Source organism: Balaenoptera acutorostrata, chromosome 2, assembly GCF_949987535.1.
Source record: "Balaenoptera acutorostrata chromosome 2, mBalAcu1.1, whole genome shotgun sequence".
Classification (NCBI taxonomy): domain Eukaryota; kingdom Metazoa; phylum Chordata; class Mammalia; order Artiodactyla; family Balaenopteridae; genus Balaenoptera; species Balaenoptera acutorostrata.
This window is the reverse complement of record NC_080065.1, coordinates 37045244-37061689: the sequence shown is the minus strand read 5'-3', so window position 1 is coordinate 37061689 and position 16446 is coordinate 37045244. Positions and strand designations below refer to the sequence as shown.

General features: G+C 41.7%; 1 protein-coding gene across 3 annotated transcripts in view; it reads left to right on the top strand.

The window, feature by feature from the left end:
• Positions 1 to 10746: 10746 nt before the first annotated feature.
• The window catches only part of PRKAA1 (protein kinase AMP-activated catalytic subunit alpha 1), a 44745-nt gene continuing 39045 nt past the window's right edge, over positions 10747 to 16446 (top strand). For 2 of the 3 annotated variants that reach the window (XM_057541068.1, XM_057541067.1), the window contains exons 1-2: positions 10783 to 10890; positions 12095 to 12218. Coding sequence is in view for 1 of the 3 variants with exons in the window: in XM_057541066.1 (XP_057397049.1) it covers positions 10764 to 10890 (127 nt within the window). In the remaining 2 variants the exon portion in view is untranslated. Of the gene's footprint in view, positions 10891 to 12094; positions 12219 to 16446 lie in introns of all 3 variants that reach the window. The other variant, XM_057541066.1, reaches the window with a different exon arrangement.

Sequence of the window (16446 nt, the reverse complement as noted above, 5' to 3'; positions counted from 1 at the left end):
ACATTCTATCTACAAATGTAAACTGCACACTGTCTATGTGCCAGCCACTGATCTAGGCATTGGGAATATATCAGTGAACCAAGAAGGGTAGGAAGAGGGGAGAGTGGTCATGCATAAGCCCAAGTCATGTTTAAAATAAAATAACAGTCAACTCATTATTCAGGTAGGGTGGGTTAACCACTGGGGGATTATCTTTGAGGTTCAGAAGCTACTTGTGCATTAGGTTGAAAGGCAGAGGGAGCAGAGAAAGCATGGTCCTGAGATGCCTACCACTTGAGCTCAGTTTCAACCTCAAGGCCTTAATTTCTCCATCTACTCAACTTCTCCACCACACCACGCACTTCACCCGCCTCTGTGGTTGATCAGCAAACTGATTAATCCACTCCCAGATTAAATTAATAATTGCTTGAAAATAGGCTTGCCAATTGATCAAAAGTATAACTGTCAAACAGGCAGAATGCCCCTGATGTTCTGACAAACACTCTGTAACTCTGACAGCACTCTTATTTTTGTGTTCTCGAGGAAGCATCTTTCTATAGCTCACATGAACTGACCAAAGAGGAAAGCAGGAAATTTTTGCTTTAACACATAGGCCACAAGGCACTGCTCAAGATCAGACAGTGTCTTAGAACACAGCCAAGCACAGCCTAGTTAATTACACTATAAGTCTTACCCAAATGGATCTATACCTGAAACTAGACCCAATTACTAGGGGAAAATGTGGGGAAACTGATCCAGCATTCCCAATTCTAAACATGTACCCTACACAAGCACTATCACAAGGGTACAAAGTTATATGCCCATGGGCATTTGTTGCATTATCTGTAATATAAAAAATAGAAACAACTAAATCCCCTAAGTAGAGGCTGAGTTAAACAAATTACTGTACATCTTTACAATGGAATAGCAATACAACTGCTTAAAAACAGACCAAACCAAAAAAAAAAAAAAAAGGCTTTACTATAAAGCTACAGTAGTCAAGGTAGTGTAGTATTGGGACTTCCCTGGCACAGTGGTTAAGAATTTGCCTGCCAATGCAGGGGACATGGGTTCGAGCCCTGGTCCGGGAAGACCCCACATGCCACGGAGCAACTAAGCCCGTGTGCCACAACTACTGAGCCCGCATGTCACAACTACTGAAGCCCATGTGCCTAGAGCCCATGCTCTGCAACAAGAGAAGCCACTGCAAAATTATAGTTACAGAAATTACAAGGTCAAAAGGGAATTTTGGCAGGTGATGCAATTATTCTAAATCTTGATAGTGGTGATGCTTACACAATAGTATACATTTTTCAAAACATTGAAACCTACACCTAAAAAGAGTGAGTTTTATTTTATGTCAATTACACTTCAAAAAACTTGTCTAAAAAAAAGAAGGGAAGTTAGAAGACAATGGAGCAATGACTTCAAAACTCTCAAGGAAATTCTTTACAACTTAAAACCCTATGTCCAACCAAACCATAAGGTATAAGGGTAGAATAAAGACATTTTCAAACACATAGGCTCTCAGAAAATTTTACTTCCCTGAGGCTTTCTCATAAAACTACTGGTGAGATTGTTCCACCAAAACCAGGGAGAAAGGACAAAAACAAACAACAAAAACGGAAACCACGGCATTAGGAAACAATAAACCCAACATAGGAGAAAGGGAAGGGACTCTCCAGGACAATATTGAAGGGGATTCTCAGATGAGAACTCTGAGACAGGTATAGAAGGTAAACAACTGAAGCAGGTAAGAAAGCTCTAGGAGAGTTCAAGAACCTTAGACTGATAATACACATCACATGTTCCATGTCTTTGAGAGATTTTAGACAATTGGTGGAAGTTCGGGTTGAATCAATAAGTACTTAGAAATCTAAGCAAGTAAAAACCATGACAAAGTATTAATTCCAGGCAAAACAAAAAGCCTTTTATAAAGGTCAATTATAATGTACATAATCCAGTAAGGCACCTAGAACATTCTCCATGTTAAAATTTCAGAGTCAAGCAATCTAGAAGCATTTCAGTAAAAATAAAATATACTAGACTTAGAACAAATTCCTAACATATAAAAAACTCCTGAATTCCATATAAAACCAACTTAATTTTTGAAATTAAACACTCTACACATGTTACAATGTACTTTAATTGTGCTTTATTTTATGTAAAAGAAATAATAGAGATAGAGAATATGAGAATTACATTAGTAATTTCACATGATGGTCACATAGGTAAGGAATAATATTCTTTACTAAAAAAAATCAGGTCTTTAACTCTCTTTTCTTTCTTATATAATTTATTAGTTTTAAGGAATCCACCAGGGGCTTCCCTTGTGGTGCAGTGGTTAAGACTCCATGCTTCCGATGCAGGGGGCCTGGGTTTGATCCTAGATCAGGGAACTAGATCCCACATGCATGCCGCAACTAAGAGTTCACATGCCACAACTAAGGAGCCCATGTGCCACAACTAAGGAGCCCACCTGCCACAACTAAGAAGCCCACATGCTGCAACTAAGGAGCCAGTGAGCTGCAACCAAGACCTGGCGCAACCAAATAAATAAATAAATATTTTTTAAAAAAATCCACCAAAGCTATATTACAGCTCAGTTCTTCAGAGTATATCCTCAACACATTTAACACAACTTTTTCTTCTTCTTTTTTTTTTGGCTGTGCTGCATGGCATGCAGGATCTTAGTTTCCTGACCAGGGATCAAACCCATGCCCCCTGCAGTGGAAGCGGTAAGTCCCTTACATAACTTTTAATAAATCTCTATCCTAGTAAGATTCTTTTAGAAAGTATAAAATATTTCAAAATATTTGAAGAAAATATTTTAGAATGGAGACCAATCTTTTTAAAATTTTTTAAATAGTTTACATTTTCCTTGTTTCAAAAGACTTTAAGTGTGACAGAAAAGATATAGATGAACCTGAATGGAAATTGCTAAGGGAAAGAAGCCAGTCTGAAAATACTACATGCTGTATGATTCCAATTATATGATATTCTGAAAAAGACAAAATTATAGAGACAGGAAAAAGAGGAGAATGGTTGAACGTGTGAAGCAACAGGAGATTTTTTAGGGTAGTGACACTATTCTGTATGATACCATAATAGTGGATACAAAAAAAAAAATAGTGGATACATGACATTGTCAAAACCCACAAAAATTTACAGCACAGAGTGAAGCTTAATGTACGCAAATTTTAAAAAATCATATGGGAAGTCGTAGTATAAGGCCTAATATAAAGTCTCAATATTATGTGTTGCCTTAACAGTCATGTTTATTACCTGGGAAAACTGGGAGGGCCTACAGTGGCCTAACTGTATGTCCCTCTCCCCACTCTTCCCATAGATAAGTTCCTCTAGCTAAACCTCTAACTCTCCGTACTGAAGGGACCAGGCACAGTCAGTGCTGATCCCTGAGTAGTTAGTTTCAGTTCCCTGCCAACTTGTAGAATTATTCAAACAACTAATCAAATTCTTCACAGGAACCAGAGGGCACCTCATCCTCTTGGTACTACAAAACTCTCTCCCACAGCCTCTGGTTGTTCCTTCCGTTCCTGAGTGCGACTTCCGTGTGGCCGTGCCTTCTCTATGTGGTACCCTCCTGCCCGAGAGACTGTGAGTATATGTGGCCAACAGACTGCTGTTGATGTCATCTGTCCTGTGTCGGGTGTTGTGTGTTTGGCTATTCCCAAAACCCTAGGGAGGGAACTCTTCCCTCACCAGCAGGGTGACTAGGAGGCAATTAAAACAGAGGTTGGGGGACCTGAGGATGGAATGCAGATTGTGACAACATAATCTGTCTGTATTGTACATATATGAAACGACCTCACTGAAGAGGGTGGAGGAAATAGGTGATTACCTAAGGAAATGGTGGCATTCAAGATTACCACTTGGAAGTGAGTGAAGTCGGTAAAACTAAAGACAAAAGCAACTGCACACAAGCACTGGACTCAAGTTGATAAAACTGTTATCCACAGGAGTAGGGTTAATAATTCTGATACTTCCATAAATGTACACTCAAATTGAGCAATTAGGTAAATGGATGTTAGATGATGGAAGCTAGGTGTCTCACTGTTGGAGCAGGAATTTACAGATAAGCAATGGGAATGGCTAGAATAATCTATGCGGCAATGAATTAGAGTTGGTTGTATGGATCAGTATGAAGTCATGCTTAGCTTAATATAGACAGGGGTGGTTCCACATAGAGAAATAGAGATATGGGTATATTTATTAGTTAGAATACACACATATATTTCCTTGCTCTGTCAGCTGAGAGGGTCTAGAAGCAATTACACTCCAAATACCAAATCTTGGTTTCTAATACCACTCTCCAATAAAAGTAACAAGGACATCTTTGAGAAATGGCTGATCCTAGGACCAGGACAGGAAATATACAAGTTGAGCATCTTGTAGTGTCAGTAAGTAAGCGACAGACAAACAAACAACAAAAACAACATTGATGGAGGCATGTCAAAGGGATACAAGAGCCAACTGAAAGAGCACCCAATGACCAAAGCTGGAACAATCTGAGCAATACAGTGAAGGAGTATTGGATTATAACTCAGTGTATAAAGTAAATACTCATGAGTCTATACTGCTATAAATAAATGATCAAATAAATAAATGGGAGAGAAGAGAGAAATCTCCTGTGAAGAATTCCAAATAATTTAAATAAATATCCCACCTCAAAGGAGAGGAAGCATAACTCCCCAGTCCTTGAGTGTGGGCTGTGTTTAGTGATTTCCTTCCAAAGAGTGCAGGATGGAAAGGAGGAAAAAATGAGTGACATTACTACAGAGAAACCCGAATAAACCTTTGATGTGATGTGATTAAGACAGACCATTGTTTGTGTTCTTCCTCCCCAAACCTGTAACGCCAATCTAGCCATGAGAAAAACACCCAATTCCAATAGAGAGGCATTCCAGCAAATATCTGACTAATACACCTCAATACTGTCCAAGTGATAAAAAACAAAAACCAAGATATCTGAGAAATTGTCACAGCCAAGAGGAGCCTAAGGAGACATGACAATTAAATGTAATGTGGTATCCTGAACGGGATCCTGGAACAGAAAAAGCACATTAGGTAAAAACTAAAGAAATTGGAATAAAGTATGGACTTTAGTTAATAATAATATAATATCAACACTGGTTTAATTTTTTCATTAATTGTAACAAATGTACCATATAATGTAAGGTGTTAATAATAGGGGAAGCTGGTAATGAGTATATGAGAACTCTGTACTATCTTTACATTTTTTTCTGTAAATCTAAAGCTGTTCTAAAAATAAAGTCTACTTTAAAAAAAGCATCTGGGAAGCCTAGAGAGTGATAATATCCAGCGAAGTAAATAATAAATAAATAAGGAACTGAGGAGAAGGAAAATACGTTAATCCAGGGATGAGGTTAGAATACTAACATGCATGCCTTTAGCAACGACATGCTTGGTTAGAGGTAGGCTGTACATTTGGGTCCGCAGAAGTAAAGAAGCTTTGCATGTCTGTGTCTCATAGCAGCCCTCAGCACCCTCCTGCACTGAGGACAGAGACAGCAGCAGTAGAGCAGAGGGAGCTGAGCTGGCCTGCGGCCCGGAAGCTAGTCTATAAAGGATACTGCACATCTCTGGGGCGCCAAAACGTCACTCTAATCTTTATTTACCTGAGTTCTTCTTGGAAGGATGCAGCTAAAAAGAACTACTTTGGTAAGTCACTTGGGGTGGGATAAGACCTCCTCACGCCACAAAATGCATGCTTAGATGGCCTGTGGGCTGCTGCCTAAGAAGTTAGGGTCTGGGAACCGCAGGGCCTTTGCTTCTTGGGACACCGCTCCAGACATCCTCTTTCTCTGCCTTTCCACTTAAATAAACGTTGAATAAATTTTTCAAGAATACAGTTTTGAAGGGAACCGAATTACTAGTTGGAACAGAGAGCCCAATTATTAGCCTATTCAAGGCATCCACATGTCATCAGCCCCTTGTATTACCAAACTGAGTAAAAACGAATCTAACAGTAACCAGAGCCAGACAGTCCAATGACCTCTCTCTCTGATAGTCTCAGATGATCCAAGGGCACAATTTAGACGATCAGCCTACCCTTCAGGCAACCATCCAAGGACATTATTTCCCTTAACTGATAAGAATAGGGCAGCAAAGAGTTTGGAGTTACATTTTTTTGGTGAATGACTATTCTTCGTGCTGCTGATCACGGACAGATTCACGTGCCTGATACTCAGTGAATCAACTGAGAGGTGGGCAGGGTTGACATTTTCTTATTAAAAGCAAGGAACCCAACCAGGACTAACCAACCACATTTACCTAGAGATGGACCGAGGGAGTCCTTGTGAACAGTGCTAAGATTTTCCCTAGAAAACAGCTCTGGGCCTATTTTTACAAGGGTAATTGAAGCTTAAAATTCATCATCGTGAGGGGGTTGCAAAAGTTTTAACCTAAAAATATTTCAAACTAGGAGTTGGGAATCATCTACCCTAGATAAATAGGGGGAAACTATCCACAAACTGATTTTAATCACTGTAACTTCCTAGAGAATGTCTAACATAAATCAGCTTTTTTTCCTGTTTCTTTCATAGGCTCACATTGCTTCTGGATCTTCTTAATTATCCATATTCTCTAAGTGAGCATTCCGTCCTTGGGTCCCTTAACGCTGCAACCTGGGGAGATCTCACCCAAATTCACCACCCTACTCTGCCATTTGTTTGGTGAGGACACCCAACTGTATCTCTACACTGACCTTTTTTTGGGCTAATAGACCTGTATTACCCGTACATTCCTGGATATCTTTCCTGAAGGTCTCTCAGATGCCTTAATGTTACAGATAGAATTCATTATTTCTGTTGAACCTCCATTCCTCATCCTCCTGACAATCTCTCCAGAAACCTGGGAGGTAATTAGGATTCCTTCCTTTCCCGCTCTGTCCACACCAATCTCTGTACCTCACTAATTTCATATCTAAATAGGTCTTGAGTTTTTCCTTTTTATACATGGTGCCTGCCTCATCATTCCTTCACTAGGCGATTGCAAGTCTCCTGTTACACACATTGGTCTTGCTCTTCTCCAAACTATCCTCCACACTAAAGTCAGAGTTAAAAAATTTTTTTTCTAACAGTTAATTTTTTCAACTCTGTAATATATGCATAAAGTTTAAAACCAAAATGTTACAAAAGAGTACATAGGGAAAAGTCTGCACTTTGCACCTCTCAGTCACCCAGTTTGCCTTCCCAAAGGCACCATAGCTATCAATTCCCTTGGTAAAGATTGTATTTCTATTTAGTTATTTATTTATTTATTTTTGGCTGTGTTGGGTCTTCGCTTCTGTGCGAGGGCTTTCTCTAGTTGTGGCAAGCGGGGGCCACTCTTCATCACGGTGTGCGGGCCTTTCACTATCGCGGCCTCTCTTGTTGCGGAGCACAGGCTCCAGACGCGCAGGCTCAGTAATTGTGGCTCACGGGCCTAGTTGCTCTGCGGCATGTGGGATCTTCCCAGACCAGGGCTTGAACCCGTGTCCCCTGCATTGCCAGGCAGATTCTCAACCACTGCGCCACCAGGGAAGCCCAAGATTGCATTTCTAAAAGGCATCTACTTCACATCTTCCCATGGCTCACCACTGTCTGTAAGAAAATGGTGAAATTGAGAAGCACATATGAGGCTTCTCAGGGTTTTGTCCTGTTTCTCTCTCATTTCTTCTAGTCAGTCCCTCTATCCGTCCAGATTTTGTCTGCTGTAAGCATTTTGCTTTTCCCTAAAAAGTCTAAGGCTTCCTTCCCTCTGTGATTTTGTATATGCTGTTTCTCTCACCTGGGATGCCTTCCCCAAGTTCCTTCATCCCCCATGCCACCCTTTTCTTTGAGTACAAAGTACTCTTAATACTCCTCTAAATATGTTCACTTTTAAAAGACTTTGTGGACCTCTGCAGATAAAGGTTATGCCCTTGTCTCATGAAGCCCTTTTAGGACCATATGTATATATATTTTTATTATAGCACCTACCACATTGCTTGGCCATGTCAAAGGCAGTAGTATGTTCCTTTGTTTTTTGAGTCCTCAGAGTTTAGCAATCTGCCTAATACCTAGTTGTTGTTGAATAAATATTGAATATTAGTTGCAATGTAACTACTACTAAGGATATATTAGGCTGCATTAATAGCAACACAGTACTTAAAATTTTTAGTTCTGGCCACCACATATACAGATAGATGTTGAGGAAGTATAGCATCTCCCTGACAATGTATGGTTTACTAACACTGTGATGGCCTTAACAAGAAAAGACTAAGAGAGTGCACAGCTCCCTTAGAATCTCTGAAGGGCTAAAGAGGAAGCAGCTGACAACAAACTAGTGAGTTTCCCCACGAGACCAGAGGTTCTCCACCACAGTGTTGGGTCATCTTGGTTTGTCTTCATCAGTGCTGAGATGTATTGTAACTTATTTGCGCTAATAAAAGTTAAAGTACTGAAATTTGAAAACAATTTACTTTTCCCCCCTCCTAAACTAGACTGGATTCAAGGTTACTTCTACAAAGTCACTCCTGCCCACTTCTATTCCGATATACTTTGTTGAGATAGGGGTACAACTGATGGGTCCGGAAACTGGGTATAAGTCACAGTTTACCTTATCTTTACTTCCCCCCCGGAAGAATGCTGAACATGTGAATGTTATCTATTGTGGGGTTGGGGGGATACAGAGAACTGCCCTCCTAGATTATGATTTCCTCCAGGGTAGGGACCATGACTTTTCATTTTGTGTCTACCCATAGTGTCTGGGTGGAAGAAAATGTGACAAAAACTTTTAAAAAGGACTGAAGGAAAGAGAAAAAGCAAAGGAATAAAGGAGGTTTATCATTTACTTTCTTAGAAATTGTTAATTGAATTCCATTTTTAACTCAACATAAGAAACAAAAAAAAAAAAACCCCAGCAATAAAAGCTGCTTAGGGACTTCCCTGGTGGTGCAGTGGTTAAGAATCTGCCTGCCAATGCAGGGCACACGGGTTCGAGCCCTGGTCCAGGAAGATCCCACATGCTGCAAAGCAACTAAGCCCATCCGCCACAGCTACTGAGCCTGCGCTCTAGAGCCCGCGAGCCACAACTACTGAGCCCTCCTGCCACGACTGCTGAAGCCCGTGCTCCACAGCAGGAGAAGCCACCGCAATGAGAAGCACGTGCGCCGCGGCGGGGAGTGGCCCCCAGCTCGCCGCAGCTGGAGAGAGCCTGCGCGCAGCAAGGAAGACCCAACACAGCCCCAAAATAAATAAAGAAAAAAAACTGCAGAAACTCACATGACAAACAGTAAAGGTGAAGAAACAACAGAGCAAAAATTACAACAGTAACCACTGCCTGCCCCCCAAATATCTCAGTAATCAAATATTTCTTAACTTTTTGGCTCTTCAAAATATGTGCAGTCCATAATACAGTAGGAACTGATTATCTATCCAAGGCTAGTTGTAAATGTCCTCTGATTATCTGATGTAATTCTAAGCTCAAAGGCTTTTGCCTCTCCTGCAGTACCTTGCTTGGAACAAAGCTGTGCTTAATGCATATTACTTTTATTTCATAAATATAAAGTATATAAAAACCAGAAGAGTTGAGTAACTTTCACTGGGAAGGAAAAAGATAACATTTTTAGTCTTTTTCTCTTTTATATTATTTTCATGAAGAGTCTAACTCTTTGCCCATTGACACCTGTCCAAATGCTATGACACTGCAAAACTGAGATCACATAAACTTTTTTTGGACACTTGATTTTGCCCATGTTAAAAGAATATAATTGAGTAACACACTCACTTAAAATTCTATTACAAATAAGCATACTTTCTTTACTCCCCCTGTGATATGCCATGATCCCATCTGTATAGACTTTTACTCACTGAAAGTACAATAAATATTTGTCGATTGATTTGGTTGATGCAACTGTAAGCCTTGTTTTCAGTTCAAAGTCTACATTTTACTGATAATCTAAAAATATTAATTCCTATACATCCAAATGTCTGGGTAGCATCCTGCTTCCCGAACACACACACATTCACCCTTAACCCCAACCTGCTCCTTCCAACAGAGCTTGTCGTGGGGAGGACATTTCAGGAGGGCATCCAGCAGGAGGAAAGACCAACATCTCTCGCTTCTTGAGCTGTCGAGGTGCCCAATAGCAACTTAGTGGCTCAAAGTAAAAAAGAGCAGCGCGGGTGGCGGGTGGGGTGGAGGAAAAGGAAACTTCATCAAAGATGCAAGGGACAACTCCCAGGGGCTTATAGATTCCATCCGAACAGGAAAAACGAAAAGGTTAGAAAACAGTGGCAGGGTGGTGTCTCCAGCCATGTTTCAATTCACGCTGCACTGATAACAAGCCACATATCTGCCTTACCCAAGCAACTTCCCCAGTGCCCATCTCCCCACCTTGGAACAGGAAGGGCAGCGGTCCCCACGACTCCGGAGTAATAATCAGGGGAGACCGCTGCCTGCAGAGACTCCGCCAGAGGAAAGGAACCGAGGGGCTGCGGCCCTTCTCTGCAATCCAGGAAGCCCCCTCCCGCGCGCAGGTGGGCGGGCGTCCCATGCCGCAAGGATGCAGGGCATGGAGCGGGGTACCGGGGCCCCTCCCAGAGACCCCCGCCAGCCCCGCCAGGGGGAGCGTCTGCGCCCGACGGCCGGCTGCGGGGACACGGCGGACGGCGCAGGGCGGCGGCTCGGCGGCGCGGCTCCCCTCCCGCGTCCCCACCCTCTCCCCGCCCGCCCCCGGCGCGGCCCTGCCCGCCCCCTCCGCCCCCTCCCGCGGCGCCATGCGCAGACTCAGTTCCTGGAGAAAGATGGCGACAGCCGAGAAGCAGAAACACGACGGGCGGGTGAAGATCGGCCACTACATCCTGGGAGACACGCTGGGGGTCGGGACGTTCGGCAAAGTGAAGGGTGAGGACCTCCGGGGCAAGGCTCGGCCCCAGCCCGGGATCCGGGTGACTTCCGCCTTTCGCATCTCTTCATCCTCCCTCGCCCCTTGCGTTCCTCGTCCCCCGGGCTCGGCAGTCCCTGTCCTGGCTCCTGCCGGAGTAGAGCCGGAGGCCACGGCGGGACTGCGGAGCGGCGCCCCCAGGGCGGGCGGGGGTGGGGTGGGGACTGGTCGCCATGGCGACGGCGCGACGGCCAGAGGGGCTCGTCCGTGCGAGGGGCGGGGATGCAGAGGTGCGAACTTTCCCAGGCCGGACGGTCGGGGGCTGCACTACCCGCTCCCTTAGCCGGGTGGGGGCGCCGGGGTCTTGGCCGGGAACCCCGGCGAGGCGGCCCGCCGTTCGTCCTAGCTGTGATCCCTCGGCTCAGGGCCAGCCCATCGGTTCCCTGGCCGTCCTCGGCATTGTCCATATTTCCGTCCTCTTCAGAAGGCTGTTGACTTACCTGCCCTGGCTGATTCTCAAGTGTGAAATGTGCTCCCCCAAAGTAAGGTTGCTTTGGGGAGTAGTTTACAGAGTTTAAAAAAAAAAAAAAAAAAAGGCCATCTCGTCGGAAAGGATCACTAATTTTTTTCGGAGCAGTTAATGAATGTAACTGTTCCTCCATGTATTTGCGATCCTTGGTTTATGGTCTGAATGCAGACGCCGTGCCTTCAGTGTTTCTGAATTACCAAACCTGGTAGGCAGTGCAGATTTTGCTTCCAGATAGTGTTTATTAATTCATTGATGCAGTTAGTTTCCATTTATTTTCACAGGATATATATATTTTAATAAAGAGTTTTATGTACATTACTTGAAAAAAAAAATTTTTTTAAAGAAAAGTGGAATCGCTTACCCTTGTTTCAATACAGTATTCTGGAAATAACAAACTTGCTCTCCAGTCCACCAATGCTGGCACAAAAAGTTTAATTGCAAATTTTGTGAGGCATAAATATTTTTTCTTCAAAATATTTGACGTTGTTATTAGGGATGTAGAGGAAGGAAGTATGGAACTGATAGAAATAATTCATGCATTGGCTTTGGATAAATAGCCTGTGACTTGAATATACTAAGCTCTTGGTAAATATTTGACTTGAAAGGGAAAAAAGTTTGTGAAAGTCTGTACAGTGAATTAACTAACTGAGCCTTGCTCTATCGGAGCTAAATAAACATTTTCTGATTTTATCTAGGGATGGAAGAGGAGAGCCCTTCCTTCTCTTGCTCTTTCTGAGTCATAGAACTGGAAAATTGCTGTATAGCCCACAGGGAAGCAACTGCCTAAACCTTCTTAAGAAAATCAGCAAGGCCAACAATGTAAGAAAGTAAGAAGCAAATGCCAGAATAGGGTAATAACAGCCATTAGGGTGGGTCTGTATTAGGCCAGTAAGATGTTTCTGTGCTTTTGAAGTTATTTATTTTTGGCAATGTTGTCTCTTTACTTGTTAGCGATTACAAACTTCCAGTTTATAAGTATTTGTAAGAAATACTCATTAACGCCACCCAAATAGTAATGACAGTTTTGATGCCTTCACCCCTCCCAGAGTTCTGTTTGGATTAGGATACTCATTGTTTTCCCAATATAGACCTGAGCAGAGTCAGGTCTCACTTTCTTATTGGCTAGGTGGCTTTTGGCCTGGCAGATAGGAAAGCAAGAGGATATTTCTCATTTCCTGGGTTTGATCTGTGATGTGGCTGTGCCTTGAATCCCTCCAGCGACTGCTATTCCTTAACCTTCACTCCTCCACATGTGCTTCTCTTGAAATACCACACACTGTCAAAGTCAACAATCTCTCCAAATATAGAAAGGCCAGTATTAGTCAAAGGATCATAGGTTTTACAGATATGGTTCATTTGTTCATAAATACATTAATTGATGGTGGTCAAAATCTTCAACCAGTGTATTTTTTAAAGTTGTTAAACAGTTGGGATGCTTTCTGCCCCGAATAAGAAAATGCAACTCAGCCTAGCCAAGAACATCTCTTTCTGTGGTTCTCTGTCCAGAGCAAGGAAGCCCCAGCATAGCCCTCATGAGTCTAATTGGCTCAGTCAGTCCCTCTGGCCAGGGATACCATGTGCTAACTGGCTTAGGTTTGTGTTCCTATAAGTAGGCACTAGCAGGGGAGATGGTATTACTCTTAGAGGAATATGGCCCACTCTTGGACGTGTGTTGTGTGTGGGGGACATCTTCTTCTGAAGTACTTGAATAGTATGGGGGGACAGAGTAGATACCTACACAGAAATGGTTTTTTTTTAGAAGAGAGGAAGGGGGACATAGCTGCCCAGTGAGCAAGCAAAAATAGCCACTGTAGTGGTGACGATGGTAACTTACAGTAGCCAAGAATTTGACAAGAATTCTTATAAATTATATGATTAGCTACATATTTCAATGGAGACAATTTGGATTAGATAGAGGTTTTAAAATTAGTCATACACATTGCTAAATTTAACATAGAAAAGGAGTCTAATGGAGGATGTGATACAGATATGCAGAAAAATTCCCGATATGGTATTCCATCTTATAGGAAACTTATTGCGGGGGCAGAGAGGACTTTAAATTCATATGAATTATTTTGTTTCTTGTTACAGGTTTAAAAAAAATCCTTTGGTAATTTAATGGTAACATTTTGAGGGGAAACTTTAAATAGACAACTAGGGTTAGTTTGGGATTATGCTTGAATTATCTTATTATTTCCAAGATACTTCCCCGCCCCCCAGCTCCGGTTGTCAGGGTGTTAGTCTCCACTCCCTTGTGGTGTCTACTCCCCTTTCCTCCCAGGTAGAACAATTATAAAAGCGTGGATGAACAGAGTCATGTTACTATTGCAGTAAATTTAAATGACAGTTTTTGTTAGTTTTCCAAAAGAAGATGCCTCTTTAGTAGGGTGGGTAGCCTTTGGCAAATGAGTTGTTTATACATACAATGGATTTATTAATTTGGTGAGTATTTCTATATAAAACTGCAATTTCAGATAAATAGGTGACTCTTCTAATGAATCAAATAAGTTACTTAAAAGCTTCTTTAAGTAAAAAATCGATATGTGAATTAGAGCTATATATATCAGCATGGGTGAATTTCAAGTGTATAAGGTCAGGCCACAAAAACAAGAAGTTGAAGAATATATACAGTCATGTTATTCATATAAAATTTAAAAACATGCAAAAACACTCATGCATTACTGTTAGAAAAAATAAGGGGATAGTAGAACAAAGTATATAGTATTCCTACCATTTGTGTATAAAGAGCAGGGACAAATTAAAGTAAGTGTAACTACTTGCATATGTATAGAGTGTCTCTTTAAAGATACACACGAAACTTACATTAGTTGTTCAGGGGAGGGGAACTAGGTAGCAGGGGGACATGTCACTGTATATCTTTTTATAGTTTTGAATTGTGTAGTGCAGGTATTATGTATTCAAAAGAATATATAAAATTAAATTTGTAAAATAACCGTATGAAAAACATTGTTACTGTATCATTTATGGCTTCATACCTGTGGGAAAGACAAACACCACATTCAAGGTAGTGGTAACCTCTAGGGAGAGAGAAAGGAGAAAGGAATCTGGGAGGAGTCAGACTGGGCTTCAGTTGCATCTGTAATGTTTTACTGCTTAAGCTGCTGTTGGGTGGAACATGGGTATTTGGTTTGCCTTTTGGGATGCCTGAAATGTTTGGTTAAGAAAAGGTACCTTTCTCACATTTCCACCTATAGCTTTTAAAATTCATCCCTCTCTAGGATTAAGTTGTTTCCCTGATACTTTTAGCAGTGAGATTTTTATTTTTTTCAATTTTAGAGTGAGAATGAAATGGTTGGGTGATTAGAATATCTTTAGTGAATATTTCCATCTTTGTGGCATCTCTTTATCAGTATTTAAAATTCTCTCTTTCAAAGTATGATCTTGTTTTACTTCAGGATTACATATCTGATTAGAAGAGCATCTGTTACACTGTTCTACAGTTAGACAAAGTTCCTTTAGAAAGCGATAACGGGTTGTTAGCTAATATTTAGTTGACTCATCTGCTGCTGTTGTTGTGCGGGAGACATTGTAAGTTCTGGTAACCTTTGCTGTGAATGACTCAAGTCTTCCATGGCAGAAATACCTGTCTTCCATTTCACTCAAAAGCAACATCTTAACATTACTGTAAAACAGTGACAGCTGAAGAGTAACGTTTTGAGCTTTGGAGAAGGGGAGAAATATCTTAGTAACGCATACTCCTGACAAAGTCCATTTACTGCACTGATTGACTTACGGAGCAGCAGTTAATTTGGCTGCAACTGAGTTAAGTCACTGGAGGATCTTTAGCCTAGTTTTGAGAAAACAGTTCAGGTTTTGATATTGTGCCAAGGCTTTTTTTCCCTTCCCACTGCACTTTGATGGTGGGGTAGAGTGGAGAGGTGCAAGACTTGGAATATTCCTAATTAGAAGACCTGTTCCAACTTGATCAGTTAATAGCTTTACTTCAACAAATTAATCTCCCAGAGCCTCATATTACCTGCATCATAGGTTTATTGTGAGGATGGAATGTGATAATGTGTTTCCTAAGCTATAATAAGGTAACTATATTTTCAAAAATATTATGCTACTGAAATTCTAATGCTGAAGTATATTGGCAGTTGGGTTCAAGGCAGATATCTGTGTTCCTACAAGTAAGGAAAACATAACATATTATCTTATGGCCTTAAATTAGTAAGATTTTGCTGGGAAGAAAAAGGGAGAAAAATAATAACAGATACTGCCTACTCTGAAAGAGAAAATACTTAGAGTCATCAGTGTTGGGACATATTTTAAAACTTTGGAGGGAAAAACCTGTATCCAATTAAGACTGGGAAATACCAGGTTAAACGTTTGATAGGTTTCTTTACGGCAGGGCTCTTTAGAGCCATTACTGTGTTAATATGTATAATGAGTTTCCAAAAGGGAGAGCAGACATCCTTTCCCAGACTCCTTGATTATGAACTCTTTTTCTGTGGAGAGTCTCCAGTCCTAGTGTTTTGTAGAGCATACTTTAGAAAGTCGATTCTAATAATTTTAGTTTTATGATTTTTTTCTAGCCCATAGAAACTTAGAATCCTGAAATTAGAACATTGGAGAGGAGGCTGTGAGTTGACTCCTGATAGGCTGTGAAGGATGAGACACAGCTTCAAAAAGCAGAAAACCCTAGGAGCTGGAACATAATAGCCTGGGAGCAAGAAGTAACTCCCATGGATGTCACTGTGTGAGGGCATAGGGAGTAACTGATGCTCATACAAGGTGAACATTTGCTTGGTTCTCCGTCATCACTGTGTTCCATTTAAGAATTCTTGGATGGGACTTCCCTGGTGGCACAGTGGTTAAGAATCCGCCTGCCGAGCAACTAAGCCCATGCTCCACAACTACTGAGCCTGTGCTCTAGAGCCCGTGAGCCACAACTACTGAGCCTGTGTGCTGCAACTACTGAAGCCCATGCGCCTAGAGCCCGTGCTCCGCAACACGTGCACCGCAATGAGAAGCTCGCTCACTGCAATGAAGAGTAGCGCCTGCTCGCCGCAACTAGAGAAAGCCC